The 26,102-nt window shown below is 44.1% G+C and overlaps 3 protein-coding genes across 3 annotated transcripts in view; 1 reads left to right on the forward strand and 2 right to left on the reverse strand.

The window, feature by feature from the left end:
- The window catches only part of LOC311590337 (speckle-type POZ protein-like), a 399,822-nt gene that overhangs the window by 296,478 nt on the left and 77,242 nt on the right, over positions 1-26,102 (forward strand). The gene's annotated exons all lie outside the window — the stretch shown is intronic.
- The window catches only part of LOC311589808 (speckle-type POZ protein-like), a gene marked incomplete at both ends in the record, with an annotated part of 41,471 nt that continues 25,062 nt past the window's right edge, over positions 9,694-26,102 (reverse strand). Inside the window, one exon of the mRNA XM_084768457.1 lies at positions 9,694-9,982. Coding sequence (XP_084624583.1) covers positions 9,694-9,982 — 289 coding nt within the window. The remainder of the gene's footprint in view (positions 9,983-26,102) is intronic.
- Positions 22,122-22,824, reverse strand: LOC311590214 (TD and POZ domain-containing protein 4-like; the record flags this gene model as incomplete). Its single annotated transcript, XM_084769090.1, is given in 2 exon segments — positions 22,122-22,152; positions 22,154-22,824. Coding segments are annotated over 2 exon segments (702 nt in total).

Here is a 26,102-nt window from a genome sequence, read left to right on the forward strand (position 1 = left end):
CTTGACCTTTGGTGCTTGGCCTTTGGAAGCTTTTGGACTTGGGTTTTTAGGTATTTTCTTCCTGGGCAGTCAGCTGAGCTAATGAGACTTTGGGACCTTTTCCATCAGGAGGCGAGCTGAGCAGGGAGGTCAGCTGGGTGTTTTCTCTGCCTCTCTGAGCTAGCAGGTTTTTCACCACAGTATCTGTCTCCTGTGTCTCTAGTGGAAAAATAAAGTGATCTGGGATTTTCAATGAGAACATCCTAGATCCATAGTTATTACAATGCACAAAACTCAAGTCCAAGACGACAAAAGACATTAACATAAAACGAGGACCACTAAATCTAGTAGAAGAGATAGTGTGGAAGATCCTTGAACTCTTTGGCACAGGAGACAACTTCCTGAAGAGACACCAACAGCTCAGACTCTAAGAGCAACAATTAATAAGTGAGACATCATTAAATTGAAAAGTTCCTATGAGACAGAGGCCACTGCCAAAAAACAAAACTACGGCCTACTGTCTGAAAAAAGATCTTCACCAACTCAACATCCAACAGAGGGCTAATATGCAGTCCAAATAAGGAACTCAAGAAATTAAACACCAACAAAGCAAATAATCCCATTAAAATATTGGGTACAGAGCTGAACAGAAAACTCTGCAGGAAAAAATATAAAATTTCTAAGAAGCACTTAACGAAAGGCTCAACATCCATAGCCATCAGGAAAATACAATCAATACCTCTCAGGGATTCCATCTTACACCTTCAGAATGGCTAAGACCAAAATTCAACACAGCACACGTGCTGGTAAGGATGTGGAGAAAGGGGAACACTCCTTCATTGCTAGTGAGAGTGCAAACGGGTACAACCATTTTTTAAATCATTCTGGCACTTTCTCTGCAACTTGGGAACAGCACTCCCTCAATACCCAAGTATACCACTCCTGGGCATATACACCAAAGATGCTCTACCATACAACAAGGACATTTGTTCTACAATGTTATTGGTAATGGCCAGAAATTGGACAATCCAGATTTCCCTCAACCAAAGAATGGATAGAGAAACTGTGGTCCATATACACCATGGAATTCTATTTCAGCTGTCAAAAACAAGGACATAATGAAAATTTCAGAGTAACAGATCTTAGAGAATGAAGGAAGCTAGATCAAGGGCATTAAGGAGAATGACTTACAGGCTGCAGTCAAGCTAATCCACTGACCGCTGGCTGTGCACAGAGATGCCAAGAGGCCTGTCAGCTGTTCAGTCCAGGAGGCGATGTCTCTGCTGGTCTTCAGTATACACTGCAATTCAGCAGAAGCAAGCTGTAATGCCGGTGATGGACTGCACTTGCTAGCCAAGAGGGGCCAAGTGGCAAAAATCTCAACCTTCCTTCTTCCATGCCCTTATATAGTCCTACAGGGAAGGTGTGGCCTAATTAAAGGTGTGGTTGCCAGGATCAAGACCTGGATTCAAAGGGTGTGGCTCCTTGTTTTGAGATCTAGTGTCAACTTTGTGTTGTTGGACTTCCAAATCAGGATTCCATATGGATCTGCCTACTTGAACTGAAGCCAAATCTTTCTCACAGGTAGGACCTCCATTCTGGGGTTTGAGTTCACTCCAGATGGACTCAAGGTTTAGCAAGAAGGGCCATCCCATGTGTATCTTCTTCCTGTAGCTAAAGGTCCATAAGTGAAGGGATGGTGTGAATTCCACACAGTTACTATCCTTTTGTGATTGTGTTACATTTATCCCTGCCATGTTCCTCCCATTTCTATTTTGTCGAGTACTTTCAAGAGCATCGGAGCTAGCTCTTTTTTGAAGTTCTGGTAGAATTCTGCAATGAAACCATCTGACCCTGGGCTTCTGTTTGGTTGGGAGACTTTTGATGACTGCTTCTCCATATGTAGGAGAAATAGGACTATGTCATTTCTCTACCTGATCTTGGTTCAACATTAGAAAGCAGAATCTATCAAGAAAAGTGTCCATATGTAACAAGAATAAATTAATAAAATATTTTTTAAAAAAAAGAAAAGTGTCCATATCTTCTAGATTTTCACATTCTGTGTCATATGGGCTTCTGTGGTAAGACCTAATGATTTTTTTTATTTCTCCAGTGTCTGTTTGTATGTCTCCCTTTCTGTTTCTGGGTTTGTTGATTTGGATAGTGTTCCTCTGCCTTTAAGTTAGTTTGGCTAAGGTTTTGTCTATCTTGGTGATTTCTCAAAGACCAGCTCTTGATGTTGTTGATTCTTTGACATGTTCTCTTTCTTTCCAATGTATTGACTTCAGCCCTGAGTTTAATTATTTCCAGCCATCTACTCCTCCTGGGTGGTCCTGCTTCTTTCCCCCCCCCCTAGGGCTTCCACATGTGTCATTAAGTTGCCCGTTTGAGATTTTTCCAATCTCTTTGTGAAGGCACTTAGTGCTATGAATTTCCCTCTAAGCACTGCTTTCAATGTGTCCCACATGTTTGTGTATGGTTTACCTTTGCTTTCACTGAATTTTAGGAAGTCCCTAATTTCTTTCTTCATTTCTTCTCTGACCCAGCTGTCGTTGAGTAGAGAGTTGTTCAGTTTCCAAGTAGTGTAGGATTTTTGTTACTTCTCTTGTTGTTGTTGAGGTCCAGCTTTAGTCCATGGTAGTCTGATAGGATACAAAGTATTATTTCAATTTTCTTGTGTCTGGTGTGGCTCACTTTGTGACATACTATATAGTGAATTTTTGGAGAAGTTTCCATGAGCTGCTGAGAAGAAGATGTAATCATTGGTGTTTCGGTGAATTATATATATATATCTCTTAGGTCCATTTGATTCACGACATCGGCTACTTTTATTATCTCTTGGTTTAGCTCCTGTTTCCTAGACCCTACCGTTTGGTTAGAGGGAGATATTGAAGCCTCTCACTTTTAATGTGTGGTGATCAATGCATAGTTTAAGCTTTATTGCTGTATCTTTTCCAATTATGGGTGCCCTTTTATTTGGAGCATAGCTGTTCAGAATTGCCCTGTGTCTTGGTTGAATTTTCCTCTGATGAGTCTGAAGCGTCCTTGCTCAATTTTTTTTTATTGATTTTGTTTGAAAGTCTGTTTGATTAATATTAGAATGGCTACTCCAATTTGCTGCCTTTCTCTATTTGCTTAGAAGCCATTTTTCCAGACTTTTCCTCTGAGGTAATGTCTATCCTTGATGCTGAGATGTGATTCTTGAATGCAGAGGAATGTTGTATTATTTATGCATACATTCTGTGAGTCTGTGTCTTTTTATTGAAGAGTTGAGACCACTGATGTTGAGAGAAATTAATGCCCAGTGACGGTTAGGTCCTTTCATTTTGATGTTGGCTGTGTAATGTGTTAGTCTAGTTTTTGTTTTGATGAAGTGAAGTTATTTCCTGTGTTATCCTGGTGTGTAGTTAGCCTCTTTGGGTTGGAGTTTGCTTTCTAGTGACTTCTGTATGGATGGATTTGTGGGTAGGTACTGTTTGAATTTCATTTTGTCATGGAATATCTTGATTTCTTCATCAATGGTTCCCGAAGGTTTTGTTGGGTATAGCAAGCTGGACTAGCATCTGTAGTCTCCTCTGGACCCAGACACTATCACCTTGTGGCCCAGAGTTCCATCTGAAACACAAGGCATGGGTGCTGCTCACTGCCTGGTGTATGGCTAGCTTTGCTTTGGAGCCTGAGTCTGTTTGGACTCAGTACTCACCTTGGCTTGGCTGAGTGACCGGAGGTCAGATCCACATTTGCATCCCAAGACACTGGTGCAGTGCAGTTCAGCCTGAGACAGCAGCAGCCACCTCCATGCCTGCCCATGGCTCAGGTGGATCCCACAGAACATCCCCATCAAATATCCTCCCACTCTTCTCTTCATCCCAGATCCCCCACCCGCGCCCCCAGACTACAGCAGGCACCCAGTGCTAACCCCCAGGCCATGGTGGCCAGAAGACCAAGCTGTATATGGGCTTGAATATCTCTTCTCCCTCAGCTCCCCCAAGGGCAATCCCTCAGTACCATCTCTGGCTCTACAGCAGACACCCTGTGGGGGACTTCACTGCCCCTCCCCTCACAGCTACTGAGGTCCCACAGATCTTACCATTCCAAACCATCCCCTTCTACATGACTGCTAGCAGTGGGAGTAGGACATCTTTGATTCTTCTGGCTGCTCCTGAGACCCTCTGCCTACTCCTGTGTTACCTCACCCAGCCCTGGTGTGATGGGTTAAGCCTACTCTTAGTGCATCTTGTCAAGTTGTGTTCAGTTATTATCCCCGAGAGACATACTTTGTTTGGAAGAAAAGTAGGAACAGTAGTTTTAGAGGAGAGGGGAAGTAGAGGGGGCAGATTTTGGAGGAGCTTAGGTAAGGGAGGCTGCAGTCGGGATGTACTGCTTGAGAGAAGAATAAAGAAAAAGAAAAAATAAGTTACCTCACACAAAAAGAACCAGGGCCAGACCATTTTAGCACAGAATTTAGCAAGTCTTCCAAAGAACAGTTAGCACCAATACTAATCAAATAATTCCACTAAATACCAACAGAAGGCTCATTGCCCAATCTGTTCATGATGCTACTGTTACCCTCATACCCAAACTACATAAAGACCCAACAAAGAAAGAGAATTACAGACCAATTTCCTTTATAAAAAATTATTCAGAAGTACTCAATAAAATACTCAAAATCCAAACCCTAAGTCACATCAAAGCTCATCCACCATGTTCCTCCTCATGCCAATGATGCAAGATGGTTCAACAGGCAAAAATCAGGACATTGATTCTACTGTATAACCAAATTGAAAGATGAAAGCACACATCACCTCATTAGATGTAGAAAAGGCCTTTGACAAAATCCAACACCATTCATGAGAAACATCCTGGAGATATTAGAGACACATCAACTGAGCATAATAAAGGCAGGATCCAGCAAGCCCACAGCCAGCATCGACCTACATGGAGAGACACTCAAACCAACTCCACTAAAATCAGGAACAAGACAAGGTTGTCGACTCTCTCTCTTCCCATAGAATATAGTACTTGATGTCTTCGAAAGAGCAATGAGACAACTGAAGGAGATAAAGGGCACACAGATTGGAAAAAAGAAGTCAAAATATTCTTCTTTGCAGATGATATGAAGGTAGACGTGTGAACCTAAAAATTCCACCCAGGATCTTCTACAGCTAATAATCACTTTCATCAAGTACCTGGATAACAATGTACTCACAAAAGTCAGCAGAGCTCCCATATAAAAATGATAAACAGAATTAGAAAGAAATCCAGAAACCCACCTTTCACAATACCCCCGAGGAATATAAACATCTTGAGCAACTTTAGCCAAGCAATCAAAGGACTTATAGGATAAAAATTCAAGTCTTTGAAGAAAGAAGTTGAAGAAGATATAAGAAGATGGAAATATCCCCAGTGCTCACAGATCAGGAGGATTAACCTAGTAAAAATGACCACCTTACTAAAAACAATCTACACACTGGATGCAATCCCCACCAAAATGGCACCACAACTCTTCACAGATCTTCAAAGACAGTTCTCAATTTCATATGGAAACCCAACAAAACACAACCACATCAACAACAACAAAAATGATAGCTAAAACAATCCTGAGCAATAAAAGGACTACAGGATCTCTCATTTCTGATTTCAAGTTGTGTTATAGGGTTACAGTAATGAAAACTGTATGGTATTGGCCTAAAGCAGACATATTGATCAATGGAATGGAATTGAAGACTGAGACATAAACCTAAATACCTATCTATGGACACCTGATTTTTCATAAATAGGCTAGAAATACACAATGGAAAAAGAGACAGAATATTTTCACCAATGGCGCCATCTAACTTGTCTTCTTCCTCCTGAGCCTCCAGAGCTTAGAGATTAAAAAAAATAAAAGTAAGCCATAGTCATAATTGGAGGGTGCTGCAGCAGGGAAGTAGAAATGCACCAGCCTGGGAAAGTGTGTAGGGGATGTGTGCACACTGCAGGGGTCTGCTCCTCTGCTTCCATTCAGTCATGGTGCACTGCTTCAACAGTGACTTAAAAAGCAGGCAATTACACAGTGTGTGTGTGTGTGTGTGTGTGTGTGTGTGTGTGTGTGTGTGAGAGAGAGAGAGAGAGGGGGGGGGGGGAGAGAACACAAAACAATCAGGGCTTGGAGTGGGTAAATGAGAAATACGAAACGGAGAATCCTTTTCTTTTTTCATTTCTCTGACTGCTTACAGTATTCACAGAGGTCCCAAATACTATTATAACCTAAGATACCATTTTGAACTGATTATCTGATGGGAATTCTGGCCAAGTCAATCGAAAAAGTGAATAAATTTAGGGCCCATCAGTGTTCTTTAAACAAGCCCCAACTGTTTGATTTACCAATGAACTCAGGAGCCAGAGGCTAAGGTGAAGGCCTGCTAGCTCAGAGAGGCAGAGAAAGCACCCAGCTGACCTTCCTACTCAACTCATGACCCAGAGGAAAAAGCCAAAAGCTAAAAGTCAAAATCCCCCAAAGCTCTTCTTCAGCACTCTGTCTTAAATACTCCTTAACTCAGTGCCCCTCCTTTCTGTTTAATCCCTGTCAGCTGGTGCTGCTCCACCTCTTGACCTAGGGTTAACTTGACTTAATCCTGTTACAGAAAGCAATTGGAGCCAGGCATGGTAGTGCAAGCCTTTTGTTTTGTTTTGTTTTGTTTTTATTTGTTTGTTTTTGAGACAGGGTTTCTCTGTGTATCCCTGGCTGTCCTGGACTTGCTTTGTAGAACAGGGTGGCCTCGAACTCACAGCAAACTGCTTGTCTCGCCTCCCTAGTGCTGGGATTAAAGTATGCACCACAAAGCCTGGTTTGACACATGCCTTTAATCACAGCACTCCGGAGACAGAACAAGGCAAATTTCTGTGAGTTTGAGGCCAGCCTGGTCGACAAAGTGAGTCCAGGACAGCCAAGGCTACACAGAAAAACCCTCTCTCAAAAACAAAAATCAACCAACCAAAACAAAACAAAAAACCCAGGAGGCCCTAGAAAAGCTGTGATAGTACAGGCAGCTCTGGAGGGAGGGCAGGAGAGGAGGAGGTGAAATAAACCCACTTGTGCCCATGGAGACTGCAGAATTGCATCTCCAAAGGTGAGGGGATGAGGTCAGGTGAAGAAGGCTGGCCATGAACTTAAAGAGCGTTGGAGCATGTACCTCTGCCTCAAAGAGGGGTGTCTGAGGACAACAGTCACTTCCTGGGATTCAGAGAAACATTTACACTCACCAAAGAAGAAACTTATCTGGCAAACACCACTGTCCAGCTCATCCTTTTTTCTTTAAGGATTTATTAACTTCTTTGTTGTTGTTTTTGTTGTTTGTTTTGAGACAGGGCTTCTCTGTGTATAGGCCTGGATGTCCTGGCCTGAAACTTACAGAGGTCAGCCTGCCTCTGCCCCCCAAGCTCTGGGATTAAAGGCTTGGGCCACTACACCCAGGCTTGCCTATTCTTTTATTTAAGGATTTATTCACTTCCTTAAAACCTCTGTCATTCTCATGAAGTTCCTTTTAAGGTATGTCTTGTGCCTCAGCTGTGGTGGGGAATCGGGGCTTGGATCTTGAGCAGCAGAAGAGAGGAAGATGACAGGCAGCTTTCTTAGCAGGTTTGACCTGTGGGTTATCACGGAGCGATTGCATTTGTGGCTGGAATACAGCCATGAGTGGAAAAGAGGGGGTTAAAGGGGATTGTCTGTGGGATCTACAGGAGATGTAGGGGGGTGTGGGTGGAAGGAAGGCTGCACATGGCGGTCTGTACAAGCTATGGGGGTGAGACGGGGGCACTGGATTCGCACGGAAGGGGGGGTTGCCTCACCTGTTTCCCTGCCCTGCTCCGCTGCCCTGTTCCTAGAAAAGGTCTGCTGTGTTGGGGGCTGGGATGATGGGGGGTGTTGGGGTAAGGAAGACTGGGGGAGAAGATCTGTGTGACCCATTGGAAGGGGGAGATGAGGTCTCAGACAGGAAGGAAAGACCAGAGAAGAGTTTCTGCTACAGAGCTGGGACTGAGAATGGGGAAATTGGAAGTGGGGGAGCAAAGGATGGTACATGGATCTGCCTTTGGACTTCTTGTTACCCTGGAAAGAGTGGCCCTTGGCTTAGCATGGGGGCCTGTCCTGGGCTGGTGGAGATGGCAAAGAAAGAGCAGAGGGGAGTTAGAAGGGAAGATGTGCGGTATCCATAGCAGATGGGAACAGTGGGCAAACGAGGCTCCCACAGGAGGTCTGCTGCAGAGGTGGGCATGACACTGTGGCACTGGGTCTGTGAAGAGTGGGGAAGGTCTGCAGCAGTCTGCCTGGTTTCCTGGCAGACATGGCATGGATCCATGTTTCTCAACACTTTGCGGTGGTGTCTAATGACCCTTTCAAAGAGGTAGAATATCAGAAATCCTGCATATCAGGTGTCAAGGTATCTCTGTGTAGCCTTGGTTGTCATGGACTTCTTTGTAGACCAGGCTGGCCTCAAATTCATAGATCCACCTGCCTCAGCCCCTCTGAGTGCTGGGATTAGAGGCATGCACCACCTCACCAGGCTCATGGAAGAGGGGGAGGAAGGATTGAAAGGGTCAAGTGGTCAAGGACACAAAAGGAAAACCTACAAAACAAACCTGGAACTATGGGGGATCACAGGGACTGAACCATCACCCAGAGAACATCCATGGAGTAGACCTAGACCCGCACACAGGTGTAACAGGTACAGCTTGGTTCTCATGTGGGCTCTAACAGGAGGAGTGGGGACTGGCCCTGACTGTTGCCTGCTTTTGGGTCCCTTTTCCCTAAGGGGACCAACGACCACCTTGTGTAGTGTCAATAGAAGATGCCACCAGGTGTACTTGACATGCCAAGGTGGGTTGATACCCATAGGAGGTCTCCTCTTCCCTGAAACGAAAGAGAGGGGGGCATAAGAGGAGGGGAAGGGAGAGGATAGACAGGAACAGGGAGGGGGGGAGAGAAAGGGACAGGGAGGAGGGGAGAGGGTAAGGTCCAGTCTAAAGTAAAGAATGTTAATTAACTAATTAATAATAAAAAATAAAGGGACTCTACAATTGATTAAAACACTTTTATTCACTTTCTATTTCAATTGCAAGGCTCTGTCTGCAGAGATGTATGTGCCCATGCACTCCAGGAAGTGTCTCAGATCCCTGGATGTCCAGTCACAGATGGATGAAAACTCCTGTGTGTGCTGGGAAGAGTCCACGTGTCCTCTGCAAGAGCATCATTGCTTTTATCACCTGAGTTGACTCTCCAGTCCCCACACACTGAGTTATGGGTGGAAAACAAGTCTTTGTCTTTTCCTACCTTTAAGAGTACATGTTAATGTTCCTTTTCTCATTGTTACTGACCCCTTGGTCATGCGTTCTGCTCAGTCGAATCAAAACAGGTCCCCCGACACCTCCTAAAAACCATCTCTCCAAACTGTGGTTCCTGCAAGCACCTAAGTTGACTCAGTCTTCAAGTCAGTGGACAAAATGAAACAATTCCAGGAAGAAGGCAGATGTTAGGTAGAGCACAGCAGAGCCCTGGGCTACCCACATGGCAATCATTTCAACTTCTTCCAGATGTTTGAAATCCTGAGCCACCAGGCTGTCTTTGCCCAGATCCAGTGTAAATGCAGCAGCAATGCCTTGGTGTACCTGGAGGTCACTGGTCACAGCACTGTCTACCCTTGAGGAAGACAGGGCTAGGTCACATCTAACCAAGAGCTAGGATCTCTTCAGGCGTTTGAGAGGGGGCTCCAGCCAGGGACCCTGTGCAGAAGCCAGGGACTGGAATGCTTCAGCCAGCAAGTGGGGATGGGCTTCCCCCATTTCCTTCCACCCTGAGGTCTCAGAGACCTCGGAAGCATGACCTGTAATGAAACCCAGGGCCTGCATTTTCAGCTCTTGTGCACTGTGGAGGTCAGCCAGGAAGAGAGTGTGAGCAGCATTCTCCACTGAGAGGTCCCTGCAGAGGGCATCCTCACACATGGCCTTCAAGCGCTCCAGGCCATACCTGTCAGCAGCTGCCAGCACATCAGGGGCCAAGCTGTGGAGGTTTGGCGCCTTCCCCGTGTAAATGAATCCTATCATCTCCTTGAAGACTTGAGGCTCCATGTCCTGGATCTCAATTCGGTGTCTTTGTTTCTCCTTCATGTCATGTTCAAACATGGCTCTGAAAACCGGAGAGCGAGCCCCTAAGATGGCCTTGTGAGCCCGGAATTCATGACCAGCTACCAACAGGCTGCAGTCTGTGAAGCGGGAAGACTCCCACAGCTCCCCTAGGTCAGCAGTCAATGTACACCTTGGAACCTTTATCGCAGGTGTCCAGTCCTCTTCAGAAATGCTATAGGTGTCTTGGACCATGGTCACATTGCAGAGCAGGGTGAGGTTGTTCTCAGGGAGAAGGTCTTCTGCCAGGGACAAAAGGAAATCTTGAAGGATGAACATTTTGTATCCCCAGTTGTCTCCAGGAAGGAACTTAAAGACCCGTGGGCTACTCATTCCCAGAGTTTTGTCTCCTTCCGCATTTATAATACAAAACTGGAACTTTGCCCAATCTGGGGTCTTCGGACTCCTGAGCAACACCAGGTAAACTGACACATAATCTTTGCTTTCTAGGTCAATGCCTTTGGGGTGAACTCTCAAACACCATTTCAGGTTGTCATCAGCTCCTGATGAGAAAGTCCCACTGAAAATGGGGTCCGGCATTCCCTCCAGGCAAAAGGAGAAGTTGTGGATGGTCGACCTGTAGGAAATCTCCTGTACAGCAATATGTGTGTAACCCCGGGTCGCGACTGCCTGGTCCCCTGACATTTCTACTGGAGACAGTTTGAGGTTCAATTTCTATCCAAAGTGAAGAATTAAGATATGGTTTCTCTTCTTCCTGTAGGACATAAGAACAAAAACTTTTCAGACTTTTAGTGTCTCACCTCCACTCTGTTCCCCACGTGCTGAGACTGGAAAGTTGTGCGTCTCTGTAATTATCTACCCAGATTTGAATATGAATTTCAGACAAGACCGTCCGAGCCCCTAGTGACTCTTACAGTACTTCATTTCTTTCTCTGTATTGAATTAGATAAACTGGGAACTGGTTTTGCCTATAATACACAACTTTTTAAGTGTTTGGGAAATTTTTATACATTCTGTTAAAAATTTATGTATATTTAAATATTTTTCACTTGATAACCCAATTGTAGCCCCCTCCCTCATTTCCTCCAGGCATCATCTTTGCCCCTCAATTTCCCTATCCAAGTCCTCAGAGAGGGGGAGCCCTTCTCCCCTACCAACTGACCCCAGCCTATCAGGTCTCCTCAGGTCTGCCTACATCCTCTTCCTCTGCAGCATGGTAAAGCACCCGGCCACGGGAAAGTCATCTAAGTACAGGCAACCAAGTCCATGGCAGGAACAGCCCCAGCTCTACTTATTATGGGCCCCATATTGAGATGGAGATGCCAATAGGCTACCTCTGAGTGGGGTGCCTGGCTTTTCTCCATGCATGGTCCTTCTTTGGTGCACAGAATCTGCAAAAACCATGAGCCCAGATTTCTTGATTCTGTTAGTCTTTTATAGAGATCCTGTCCCATATGGGTCCTTCTATCCCCAACTCCTCCATAGCACTCCCTGTACTCTGCCCTAAGTTGGGCTGTGAGACTGAGCTTCTGCTTTGATCTCCTGATGGGTAGAGCCAGGGAAACAACGCTCTGGACAATAGCCACAAAAACCATAAAGAATCTTGATGTAACTGTAACCAAGGAACTAAATGTCTTGTATGAAAAAAAAAACCATCAAATCTCTGAAGAAAGAGACTGGAGAAAATATGAGAAGATGGAAAGATGTTCCATGGTCGAGGATAGGTAGGATTAACCAAGAAACAATGGCCATCTTACCACAGCAACCCACAGATTTAATGCCGTTCCCATTAAATGCCAACACAATTCTTTACGGCTCCTGAAAAACCAGCTCTCTACTTCATTTGGGACAACAAAAATCCAGAATAGCTAAGACAATCCTGACCATGAAAACATCATCTGGAGGGATGGTTGTCCCTGATCTCAGGATGTACTATAGAGCAACAGTGATAAAAAGTGCATGGTACTGGCATAAACACAGACAAGTGGATCAATGGAATCCAAACAAAGATCCAGAAATACACGCCCACGTGTAATTTTTGAGGAAGAAGGCAAACCATATGATAGAAAAATAAAAGCACCTTCAATGAATTGTGCTGGTCTACTGCATGTCTACATGTCAAAAAAGCAAACAGATATGTTCCATGATGTTGGATTCAATGTGATCCCTGAGATGGTGAAATAGAAAATCCTGTCTGAGATCCCATTTTGGTCCTTGAGATTGTGAACTGTTTATACTGCCTTTGATCCCATTGTGACCCCTGACATTGTGAACTATAAAAACACAGAATTTAATAAAGTGAACCCTAGGTCAATGGGTGGGGCAAGCAAGCAGCTGACAGGGATTAAGTGTAGGCAAGGCTTTGAGTAGAGGAACAATTAAGATAGCTTTCAGGATAACAGGATCTTGGGATTTTAGCTGGAGCCCCTTGGCCTCTGGAAGCTTTTGGACTTGTGTTTCTAGGTATTTTCTTCCTGGGCAGTCAGCTGACCTAATGAGACTTTGGGACCTTTTCCATCAGGAGGTGAGCTGAGCAGGAAGGTTACCTGACTGCTTTCTCTGCCTCTCTTAGCTAGCAGGTTTTTCACCACAGCATCTGTCTCCTATGTCTTTATTGGTAAAATAAAGTGATCTGGGAATTTCACGGAAACCATCCTAGATCCATAGTTATTACAGCACAAACCTCAAGTGCCAGAGCACAAAAGACATGATCATAAAACGAGGACTACTAAATCTATTAAAAGAGATAGTGTGGAAGATCCTTGAACTCTTTGGCACAGGAGACATCTTCCTGAAGAAATACCAACAGCCCAGACTCTAAGATCAACACTTAATAAGTGAGACATCATTAAATTGAAAAGTTCCTATGAGACAGAGGCCGCTGCCAAAAAACAAAACTATAGCCTACTGTCTGAGAAAAGATCTTCACCAACTCTCCATCCAACAGAGGGCCACTATGCAGTCCATATAAGGAACTCAAGAAATTGAACACCAACAAACCAAATAATCCAATTAAAATATTGGATACAGAGCTGAACAGAAACCTCTCAAGGAAAAAATATGAAATTTCTAAGAAACACTTAACGAAAGGCTCAACATCCATGGCCATCAGGAAAATACAATCAATACCTCTCAGGGATTCCATCTTACACCTTCCGAATGGCTAAGACCAAAAACTCAAGACAGAGCACATGCTGGTAAGGATGTGGAGAAAGGGGAACTCTCCTTCATTGCTAGTGAGAGTGCAAACGGGTTCAACCATTTTGGAAATCGTTCTGGCACTTTCTATGCAACTTGGGAACAGCATTCCCTCAATACCCAAGCATAGCACTCCTGGGCATATACACCAAAGATGCTCTACCATACAACAAGGACATTTGTTCTACAATGTTATTGGTAATGGCCAGAAATTGGACAATACAGATTTCCCTCAACCAAAGAATGCAGAAAGAAACTGTGGTCCATCTACACCATGGAATTCTATTTCAGCTGTCAAAAACGAGGACATCATGAAAATTTCAGAATAACAGAACTTAGAGAATGAAGGAAGCTAGATCAAGGGCATTAAGGAGATTGACTTACAGGCTGCAGTCAAACTAATCCACTGACCACTGGCTGTGCACAGAGATGCCAAGAGGCCTGTCAGCTGTTCAGTCCAGGAGGCGATGTCTCTGCTGGTCTTCAGTATACACTGAAAACCTGCAGAAGCAGGCTGTAACGCAGGTGATGGACTGCACTTGCAAGCCAACAGGGGCCAAGTGGCAGAAATCTCAACCTTCCTTCTTCCATGCCCTTATAAAGTCTTGCAGGGAAGGTGTGGCCTAATTAAAGGTGTGGTTGCCAGGCTCAAGACCTGGATTCAAAGGGTGTGGCTCCTTGTTTTGAGATCTAGTTTCAACTTTGTGTCTTTGGACTTCCAAATCAGGATTCCATACGGATCTGCCTACTTCAATTGAAGCCAAATCTTTCTCACAGGCAGGCCCTCCATTCTGGGGTTTGAGTTCACTCCAGATGGACTCAAGGTTTAGCAAGAAGGGCCATCCCATGTGTATCTTCTTCCTGTAGCTAAGTCCATACGTGAAGGGATTATGTGAATTTCTACAAGCTACTCTTTCCTCTTGTGGTTGTGTTACAATTATCCCTGCCATGAGTGTGAAAATGGAAGGAGTGTTTTACTCATCTGTCAGGGACCTGACTGTCACAACAGGCAGGCAGGTGGAAGAGCTCACCTATGGTGTCTCACAAGCAGAGCCAGAGACAACTGAATGTGCTGTCTTCTTCACTGTCTTTTTCCAATGCAGACTCATGGTCCTTGCATGGGTCTATGCACCTTTATTCATGGTCTTTCCTCTCTGCCTCAGATAATCATCCTTGGAATAACTATGTCATCCCCTGTATGCAATAAGTGTGATATTCTAAGTAGCCTGGTTGGCTGAGGCTGAAGAGACCGTGTTCAAAACTGTCAGACTCCATTTTCTTAGAAACATCCTTAAAACATCCCAAAGACCACAAACCCTTGAAAAATTTCTTGCTGGAGGGTCAAACTGATCTACACTGAGCTGCAGTCTATTTGTACTTTTATTATGTTTGATTCAATGATGTCATAACTGCCCCTTTGCCATCTACATACTCTATTACACTTTGCATGTACACTAAACACTGCCATGCACACTTTCAAGACCATCCAGATCTGTTTGTCAGCAAAATACCTTGAGTCTGAGCTGACCACCATGTTTTACCATCCTCAGCACTCTATAAGCTAATTGTGATTTTCTTCTTTACATATGCAATACAAATTTGCCTCAAGGATCATTGAGATTCTCGATTGGCCCCCAGCCTGAGCTCTGCCACAGACACCCTGTGGGGGAATTCACTGCCTCACTCCTCACAGCTACTGAGGGTCCCACAGATCTTACCATTCCAAACCATCCCCATCTTCATGACTGCTAGCAGTGGGAGTAGGACATCTCTGATTCTTCTGGCTGCTCTTGAGACCCTCTGCCTACTCCTGTGTTACCTCACCCAGCCCTGGTGTGATGGTTTAAGCCTACTCTTAGTGCATTTTGTCACGCTGTGGTCAGTTGATATCCCCAGGAGGCATACTTTGTTTGGAAGAAAATTAGGAACAGTAGTTTTAGAGGAGAGGGGAAGTAGAGGGGGCAGAATCTGGAGGAGCTTAGGGAGGGGAAGCTGCGGTCGGGATGTACTGCTTGAGAGAAGAATAAAGAAAAAGAAAAAATAAGTTACCTCACACAAAAAGAACCAGGGCCAGACCATTTTAGCACAGAATTCACCAAGACTTCCAAAGAACATTTAGCACCAATACTCCTCAAATAATTCCACTAAATAGCAACAGAAGGGTCATTGCCCATATGTTCCTGAGGTCATTGTTACCCTGATACCCAAACTACATGAAGACCCAACAAAGAAAGAGAATTACAGACCAATTTCCTTTATGAAAATTTTGTGTGTGTGTTTTGGGGAGGGGTTGGTGAGGTGGCATAATTATTTTTTCCTTTTTGTCTTTATTTATTGTTCATGCTTACAGTGCAGCCTCACCACAGTCCTCCCTTCCACTTCTCCTCCAGTTCCTCCCACCTCTGTCCCTCTCCTCCGTCTTATTTCAGGAAACACAAGGTTTTCCAAGGACACCAAGAGAACACAACACTGGGCGGTGGGAGCACACTCCATCCCAGCACTCAGGAGGAAGAGAAAGTCATAGCTCTGTGAGTTTGAGGGCAGCCTGGTTTACAGAGCAACTTCCAGGACAGCCGGGGGTACATAGAAAAATGCTGTCTCAAAAAATAAAAAGGGGTGGGGCACCCTGGAATCAAACCCTCAAATCAAGGCTGTGTGAGGCAACCCAGTCAGAGGAAAACAATCCCAAGATTGGGCAAACAAGTTAAAGACATCTTCACTTTTATTGTTAGGATTACCACAAAAACCCCAGGCTAAAAAACAAAAAAATCATAACAGAGCCAGGAGTGGCAGTGTATGCCTGTTATCCCAGCACTCAGGGAGGCAGAGGCAGGTAGATTTCTAGGAGGTTGAGGCCAGCCTGGTCTACAAAGTCAGTCCAGGACAGCAGGACTACACAAAGAAATCCTCAAAAAACAAAAACAAAAACAAAAACATCAAAACATATATGCAGAGGTCATAGCTCTGACAGACACAGGCCCTGTGATTGCTCAGTCTGTCTCTGTGAGGTCCTGTGGGCCCTGCTTATTTGATTCTGTGGGCTCTTTTCTCCTGGTGTCCTCAACCCCTCTTCCTCCGACATTCTCCCCCACCTTTTGGCTGTTTTCCTGAGATCCACCTAATATTCCCTGTTGGTCCCTGCATCTGCTCTCACTAGATACCAGAGGAAGCCTGTAGGCTTTGCCCTTTCCAAACTACTTTATTTGGGGTTCTCTAAACGGTTACACCTGCCTACCTACCTACCTATTCTAGCTAGGAGAGAAAGGAGATTTTCGGGAACAGGAGAAGTAGATCCTTTTGATTTTAGTCCCTGGGAGCGATTCCCCTGGCATACTCAGAAGGATTTCTGCAGACCAGCAATTCCACCAAAGTTGCTGCTGGAACCTGGAACAGCAGCTGGAGCCTGGAGCCTCGAGGCCTTCCCTGGAGCGGTTTTCTCTAGGAGAGTCTCAAAGTGGAGTGATGAACTGCCAAACAAAACCAACACCCAAAATGCCCAACCTCTTGTTTTCAGCTCATATATATATCCTCCAAGAGTGTGTACTAGGATGTGTTTCAGCTGGCAAAAACCAACTGCTCTCTCCCAGTCCCACCCCTGAGGTGGTTTGACTTCTAAGGGGATAAACATCACCTGTTCTCTCATAAGTCTGTCCACCATCCCACACTTGGGTCAAACCAAAACATGTTCACATCCAATATGCATCCCACAACTGGGATCAAAACCAAAACATGTTCAAACCCACTACAGAAGCCTCTGATGATTATTGAGCTAGGGACTGATTTATGGGTATAGCAGAATAGGAGTCATTTAATTAACTTTTTTCCAGGCCTGTTTGGTTTCACTCTAGGTCTCTGGGCTATCCAGCTTTTACTTGGCCATCCAGACAGTGTCAGGCATGAGCTCCCTTTCCTGGGATGGACCTCAAGTTAGACCAGTAGCTGCCTACACGAGCAGCTCTGAGACACCATTTCTTCGTCATGTCTTGTAGACAGTCAGGTTGTAGGTCAAAATTTTTATGGCTGGGCTGGCTTCCTACCACTGGAAAGAGACACACAGAGTGTATAACCAGAGACAGACAGACAGAAGCAGAAAGGGACAGACAGAGAAAAAGAGAGAGATGGAGCGAGACAGACACAGAAAGACAAAGACCTCACACAGCCTTAGATATCCTGGACTTGCTTTGAACACCAGACTGGCCTTGAATTCAGGGAGATGCATCTGCCTCTGCCTTCCTGAGTGCTGGGATTAAAGGCCTGGGCCACAGGCCTGCCTTGTTTTCATTAGTTGTTTAGCAAATCTCCCCCTATCGGTTTGCTGTTGTTGTTGTAGTTGTTTTGTTTAGTTTTGTTTTAACATAGACTTTGTGTTCCCCCTGTTTTTTGTTTTATTTTGTTTTGGTTTTTTGTTTGCTTTGATTTGTATTTCCCTGATGACCAGGAACTTGAGCTTTTCTTTAAGTGTTTCTCACCCATTCAGTGTTCCTTCCTTGAGAATTCTCTGTTTAGGTCTGTACCCCTCTTATATTGGATTATTTTGGTTTGTAGGTGTTTAATGTCTTGAGTTCTTTATATATTTTGGATATTAGCCCTCTGTCAGATGTGAAGTTGGTGAACACTTTTCCCAGTCTGTGGGCTGTCCTTTTGTTCTGTTGACTGTGCCCTTTGCTTTGTAGAAGCCTTTCAGTTTCATGAGGTCCATTTATTAATTGTTGATCTTAGAGCCTGAGCTGTTGGTGGTCTGTTCAGGAAGTTGTCTCCTGTGCAAAGGAGCTCAAGGCTCATCCCCAGCTTTTCTTGTAACAGATTGGTGTGTCTGGTTGTAGGTTGAGGTCTTTAATCCAGTTGGATTTTTATTTTATTCAGGGTAATAAATAAGAGTGTATTTGCATTTTTCTACACACAGATATCCAGTTGAACCAGGACCATTTGTTGAAGATGCTATCTTATTTTTTTGATTGTGTGAATTTGGCTTCTTTGTGAAAAATCAAGTGTCCTCAGGTGTGTGGATTTATTTCTGGGTCTTCTATTTGATTCCATTGATCCACCAGTCTGTTTCTATGCAGTACCATGCCATTTTTTATTACTATTTCTCTACAGTACAGCTGGAGATCAGGGATGGAGATATCTCCAGAAGGTCTTTTATTGTATAGGATCGTCTTAGCTATTCAGGGTTTTTCCATATGAAGTTGAGAGCTGTTCTTTCAATGTCTGTAAAGAATTGTGCTGACATTTTGATGGGAATTGCATTGAATCTGTAGAGTGCTTTTGGCAAGATGGCCATTGTCACTATGTTAATCCTACCTATCCATGAGTATGGGAGATCTTTCCATCTTCTGATATCTACTCCAATTTCTTTCTTGCTCAGGAAGACATAATGAGCTGCAAAGAGATGAGAGAGAAAAGGCCCTTTTCTCATAAACTGAATCCCTACGAAAGTTCATCCTTTTATGTCTTTTGTACAAAAAATGTTTTCTGCTGTTCACACGCAGCTGCTGCTCTGAAGAGCTCCAGGGTCGGGTCTCTGGGACTGGATGCAGATGCCCTTCCAGTTCACTTTATCTCTTGGGTGGTCAGAGCTGATGGCTCAGGCAACCAATCAGGATTGAAAGAGGGAAGAAGAAAAAGAGCCCAAGGTTTCCTCTCTAAGGACTGGCTGTACTGCGACTGAGGAGGAGAATTTAAGCTGACCACAGTTTTCCTATGGCCGAGGCCTTAAAAGTGGCTTCTGGCTAGAGACATCAGGAGGGTCATAAAAGGAGGCTCTTTGATCTATAGATAGGCCTCCCTGTGGAGATCTCCAGTTAGCTAATGTAAATTTGGGCTTATTAGCCATGGAGAGCTGATGCCCTTCGTCTGCTAACTTATTGGTGAATATACAGGGAAATAAGAAATAAGAAAGAGATAGAAAACAAACCACTTACACACTTTCAAGAGAAAACGTGGATGAAGTCAGGCATCTTAACTTCAACTGAAGTTAAGCCTCCCAATTATAGCACCGTTTATTCTAGATGACCATACTTATATGTCCGAGAAAAGGGTATTACCTCATAGTCGAAGAAAGGCAATTAATCATGAAAACAGATGAATTCTAAAATACAACAGGTTACATGTTTTGAATCTAAACATTTCTTATCTAAGTATTTATATCATAAGGTCACAGTGAGTTCAGAGTGACAAGGCCTAAAGGTTACAACATGTACGACTCACCAATTAGTGCTGACCTAACTATAGGTTATCCAGCTACCTCTTAGTTCATAGGTAGTTCAGGAAAATAATTTTTTCTGTCTTTAATTTTAAGAAACAGAGTACATTCAGACATCTCCAGGTAGCTTCATTCCTACTTAGGTTCAGGGAAGGTTTAAACAAACTTGCCTCTACTTATGGTGAAATACCAGGATTCAAGGTGCCATCTGGAGTGGAGGCTTATCTGCAGCCACAAATGTGCTACAAGGCTATCCTTAGTGAGGCATCTGGAGGTCCACAAAGGTATTTATCATACCCATAAACTAACTTTGCCATTTACAACTATTTGAATCAAACCAGGAACTTCATAATCAAGGATTAATTCATCTGAATAACAAACAGTGCATCTTCAACAAAATCCTATAGGAGTTTGCTCAATCAGACCTGGTCAATACCCAGAAATTACCAGTTCTCACCAATGCCAGATGTGTCTACTTTTTCATTTTTGAGACAGGGTTTTCTGTGTAATCTTGGCTGTCCTGGACTCACTTTGTAGACCAAGCTGGCCTTAGACTCACAGTGATCCACCTGCCTCTGCCTCCCTGGGTGCTGGGATTAAAGGCATGCGCCACCATGCCTGGCTCTGATGCAGGATTTTAGAGAGATGCAGCAATGAATAATTGACAGGGGGGTCAGAGGTTGGAAGCAATTCTGGGGTGCATCACGATACAGACCTTGCAAATACTGGATCACCTCCAGAGACCTCTCATGCCTACTGGACGTCCCCAAATCAATGACTCCTGAAAGCATGTCAGAGGCGGGAAGCAGTTTGCGGGTTCATCATAGTACAAGACCTTGCAAACACCAGATCACCTCCTACCCAGCCCACATGCCTAGAGAGCCCCCTTAACATGGTGAACTTGGCACTCTGCCGTCAACCCTTTTGTTTTAAGGACTCACTATAAACCCATAGATCTTGAATAAAATATAGAAGTAAGTATTTGACACCAGGAAAAACCCAAGGAAGGAATGTTGAAGCCTTTCAACATTGACACATGCCCTGATATGCTTAGCCCTTGCCAGCTAACACAGGAACAGCTGTTTTGACTTCCCTGGCTCACAGTTCAATACTCGCTCCTGAAAACAGAATACTGACAGATGTTAAATGTAAATTCTGCGCTAGGTAAACCATAATACCCTTCTATGTTCTTTTTTCATGTGAACGAAAAAACCTGGACTATTGCCAGACCCTCTGGCCTGGAGAGGGAACTGGAAGATACCCAGGTTCCCCAACCCTATATCTCAGCTAATGAGCTTAACAGTAAGTCAAAATAGGGTGTCTAGCTACCTACCACAATATGCCTGGGATAGAATTGATTCTTGTCCTTTGGTTAAGGTTTTACAATGAAAAATTCACTTTAAAAGTGAATTTTGGCGTGGATGTGTCCCTGATCATGATCAGTCGTGGAGGGAGGGTACATGAATTAAACCATCTATATCTGACAGAGATGTGTGTCTGAGCGGGTTGTGCAGCTATTCTTAGATGAGAAAACTGAGCTCCCAGGTGTGTGGTCCTGGGGCGTGAAAGGTGACTCACAAGTTACTGGGACACCAGGGCGTCAACAATTTCATTTTCCCTGTATCCTAAATGCTAGAGTCACCAGGGTGTCTCTCATAGTTTCTATTCCAAAGTAATCTTCTCCATACCACAAGGACACTTGCACAACTAGGTTCATAACGGTTTGGACCTATATTTGTCTCGCCTACAAAAAAATGCGGGGCTCGAGATGGAGCAGAGATGGAGGTACTGGTCATCCATTGACTTCTAACCTGAGACCCATCCCATAAGGGACACCCAACCTCTGGCACTATTAATAAAACTATGCTAGGATTGCAGACAAGAGTCTAGTATAGTCATTCACAGCAGAGCAGAGCTGGATGGACTAAACTTGACATCTCTGAGCATAAACACGATGGAAAACCACAAGAGATTTCATCATTTTTATTCAGTTCACATTACATTGTAAGGCTCTGCCTACAGAGATGTATGTGCCCATGTACTCCAGGAAGTGTCTCAGATCCCTGGATGTCCAGTCACAGATGGATGAAAACTCCTGTGTGTCCTGGAAACAGTCCAGGTTGCTTTTGCCAACTGAGTTATCTCCCCAGTCCCCACAAACTGAGTTATAGGGGGAGGAGAAGGTTGCTTTGTCTTTTTCTCCTCTTAAGATTAAATGTAAATATTTGTTTTCTCCTCTGATCTGATCCTTTGGTCATGTGTTTTACTCAGTTGAAAGAAAAGAGTTCCCTCTCCCCAAAATATCATTTTGGGGCATTAGTTGCAAGCACCTACTCTGACTCTCAGTCTCCAACTCAGGAGACAAACACGAAAAAAGTACAGCAAGGAGGCAGATGTTAGGTAGACCACATGTGACTCCAGGATTGCCCACATGGCAACCATTCCAACTTATTCCAGATGTTTGAAATCCTGAGCCACCAGGCTGTCTTTCCCCAGATCCACTGTAAATGCAGCAGCAATGCCTTGGTGTACCTGGAGGTCACTGGTCACAGCACGGTGGTCTGACCTTGTGGAAGACAAAGTTAGTCACAACTATCCAGGTTAGAGGATCTCTTCAGGCGTTTTAGAAGGGGCTCCAGCCAGGGACCCTGTGCAGAAGCCAGGGACTGGAATTCTTCAGCCAGCAAGTGGGGATGGGCTTCCACCATTTCCTTCCATCCTGAGGTCTCAGAGACCTCAGAAGCATGAACTGTAATGAAATCCAGGGCCTGCTTTTTCAGCTGTTGTGCACTGTGGAGGTCAGCCAGGAAGAGAGTGTGAGCAGCATTGTCCACTGAGAGGTCCCTGCAGAGGGCGTCCTCACACATGGCCTTCAACTGCTCCAGGCCATACCTGTCAGCAGCTGCCAGCACATCAGGGGCCAAGTTGCGGAGGTTTGGCGCCTTCCCTGTGTAAATGAATCCCATCATCTCCTTGAAGACTTGAGGCTCCATGTCCTGGATCTCAATTTGGTGTTTTTGTTTCTCTTTCATGTCATGTTCAAACATGGCGCTGAAAACTGGAGAGCGAGCCCCTAAGATGGCCTTGTGAGCCTGGAATTCGTGACCAGCTACCCACAGGCTGCAGTCTGTGAAGCAGGATGTCTCCCACACCTCCCCTAGGTCAGCAGTCAATGTGCACCTTGGAACCTTTATCCCAGGTTTTGTGTTTTCTTCAGAAATGCTATAGGTGTCTTGGACCACGTTCACGTTGCAGAGCAGGGTGAGATGGTTCTCAGGGAGAAGGCGTTCTGCCGAGGACAAGAATAAATCTCTTGGCATGAACATTTTGAATCCGTGTCTGTTGCCAGGAAGGAACTTAAAGACTCGTGGGCTATTCATTCCTAGAGTTTTGTCTCCTTCCGCATTTATAATCCAAAACTGGAACTTTGCCCAAACTGGGGTCTTCGGACTCCTGAGCAACACCAGGTAAATTGACACGGAATCTTTGCTTTCTTTGTCAATGCCTTTGGGGTGAACTTTCAAACACCACTTCTGGTTGTCATTGGCTCCTGATGAGAAAGTCCCACTCAAAATGGTGTCCCGCATTCCTTCTAGGCAAAAGGAGAAGTTGCTGATGGTCCACCTGTAGGAAATCTTCTGCACAGTGATATGTGTGGAGCCCCGGGTCTTGCCTGCCTCGTCCCCTGACATTTCTGCTGGAGGCAGTTTGAGGTTCAATTTCTATCCAAAATGAAGAATCAAGATATGGTTTCTCTTCTTCCTATAGGACATAAGAACAAATAATTTTCAGAACTTTAGTGTTTCACCTCCACTCTGTTCCCCACTTGCTGAGACAGGAAAGTTATGTGTCTTTGTAATTATCTACCGAAATTTCAATATCAGTTTGAGACAAGACCTTCCAAGCACATAGTGACTCTTAATCACTCCATTTATTTCGCTGTACTGAATTAGATCAGTTGGTAACTAGTTTTGCGTACTGTACACAACTTTTGAAGTGTTTGAAACATTTTATACATTCTGTTAAAAAATTAAGTATATTTAAATTTTTTTCACTTAATATCCCATTGTAACCCCCTCCTTCATTTCCTCTAGGCCCCAGCCTAACACCGTTGCCCCTCAATTTCCTTACCCAAGTCCTTAGAAAGGAAAAGCCCTTCTCCCTTACCAACTGACCCCAGCCTATCAGGTCTCCTCAGGTCTGCCTACATCCTCTTTCTCTGCTGCATGGGAAAGTACCCTGCCACTGGAAAGTCATCTAAGTGCAGGTAACAGAGTCCATGGCAGGAACAACCCATGTGCTCCTTATTATGGGCCCTGTATGGAGACTGAGATGCCAATAGGCTACCTCAGAGTGGGGTGCCTGGCTTTTCTCCATGTATGGTCCTTCTTTGGTGAACAGGAATCTGCAGGGACCATGGGCCCAGGTTTCTTGGCTCTGTTAGTCTTTTATAGAGATCCTGTCCCATCTGGGTCCTTCTATCCCCAACTCCTCCATAGCACTCCCTGTACTCTGCCCTAAGTTGGGCTGTGAGACTGAGCTTCTGCTTTGATCTCCTGATGGGTAGAGCCAGGGAAACAACCCCCTGCAAAATAGCCACAAAAAATATAAAGAATCTTGATGTAACTGTAACCAAGGAACTAAATGTCTTGTATGAAAAAAAAAGATCAAATCTCTGAAGAAAGAGACTGAAGAAGATATGAGAAGATGGAAAAATCTTCCATGGTCAAGGATAGGTAGGATTAACCAAGAAACAATGGCCATCTTACCACCGCAACCCACAGATTCAATGCCGTTCCCATTAAATACCAATACAATTCTTTATAGACCTTGAAAAAACAGCTCTCAACTTCATTTGGGAAAACAGAAACCCAAAATACCTAAGACAATCCTGAACATGAAAACATCTTCTGGAGGGATGGCTGTCCCTGATCTCAAGATGTACTATAGAGCAACAGTGATAAAAAGTGCACGGTACTGGCATAAACACAGACAGGTAGATCAATGGAATCCAATCAAAGATCCAGAAATACACTCACACATGTAATTTTTGAGGAAGAAGGCAAACCATACAATAGAAAAAGGAAAGCAATTTCAATGAATGGTGCTGTTCTATTGCCTGTCTAATGCGGAAAAAAATTCAAACAGATGTAGTCCACGATATTGGATTCAATGTGATCACTGAGATGGTGAACTAGAAAATCCTGTCTCTGATCCCATTTTGGTCCTTGAAACTGTGAACTGTTTATACTGCCTTTGATCCCATTGTGACCCCTGAGATTGTGAACTATAAAAACACAGGATTTAATAAAGTGAACCCTAGGTCAATGGGTGGAGCAAGCAAGCAGCTGACAGGGATTAAATGTAGGCAATGCTTTGAGTGGAGGAACAATTAAGATAGCTTTCAGGATAACAGGATCTTGGGATTTTAGCCGAGCTCTTTGGCACTTTGCACTCTAGCTCTTTGGCTCCTTGGCCTTTGGAAGCTTTTGGACTTGGGTTTTTAGGTATTTTCTTCCTGGGCAGTCAGCTGAGCTAATGAGACTTTGGGACCTTTTCATTCAGGAGGTGAGCTGAGCAGGATGGTCAGCTGGGTGCTTTCTCTGCCTCTCTGAGCTAGCAGGTTTTTCACCACAGCATCTGTCTCCTGTGTCTTTATTGGAAAATAGAGTGATCTGGGAATTTCAATGAAACCATCCTAGGTACAAAGTTATTACAATGCGCAAAACTCAAGTCTAAGAGGCAAAAGACATTAACATAAAACGAGGACCACTAAATCTATTAAAAGAGATAGTGTGTAAGATCCTTGAACTCTTTGGCACAGGAGACAACTTCCTGAAGAGACACTGGCACCTCAGACTCTAAGATCAACAATTCATAAATGAGACATCATTAAATTGAAAAGTTCCTATGAGACGGAGGCCACTGCCAAAAAACAAAACTACAGTCTAACCTCCGAGAAAAGATCTTTACATACTCTACATCCAACAGAGGACTAATATGCAGTCCATATAAGGAACTCAAGAAATTAAACACCAACAAAGCAAATAATCCCATTAAAATATTGGCTACAGGGCTGAAGGGAAAACTCTGCAGGAAAAAATATAGAATTTCAAAGAAGCATTTAATGAAAGGCTCAACATGCATAGACATGAGGAAAAAACAATCAATACCTCTCAGAGATTCCATCTTACACCTCTCAGAATGGCTAAGACCAAAAACTCAAGACAGAGCATATACCCCTAAGGATGTAGAGAAAGGGGAACACTCCTTCATTGCTAGTGAGAGTGCAAAAGGGTACAACCATTTTTTTTTTAAATCATTCTGGCACTTTCTCTGAAACTAGGGAACAGCACTCCCTCAATACCCAAGCATACCACTCCTGGGCATATACACCAAAGATGCTCTACCATTCAAAAAGGACATTTGTTCTACAATGTTACTGGTAATGGCCAGAAAATGGACAATCAGATGTCCCTCAACCAAAGAATGCATAGTGAAACTGTGGTCCATCCGCACCATGGAATTCTATTTCAGCTGTCAAAAACAAGGACATCATGAAAATTTCAGAGTAACAGAACTTAGAGAATGAAGGAAGCTAGAT

Source organism: Acomys minous (genome assembly GCF_964271855.1).
Source record: "Acomys minous genome assembly, chromosome: 19".
Classification (NCBI taxonomy): domain Eukaryota; kingdom Metazoa; phylum Chordata; class Mammalia; order Rodentia; family Muridae; genus Acomys; species Acomys minous.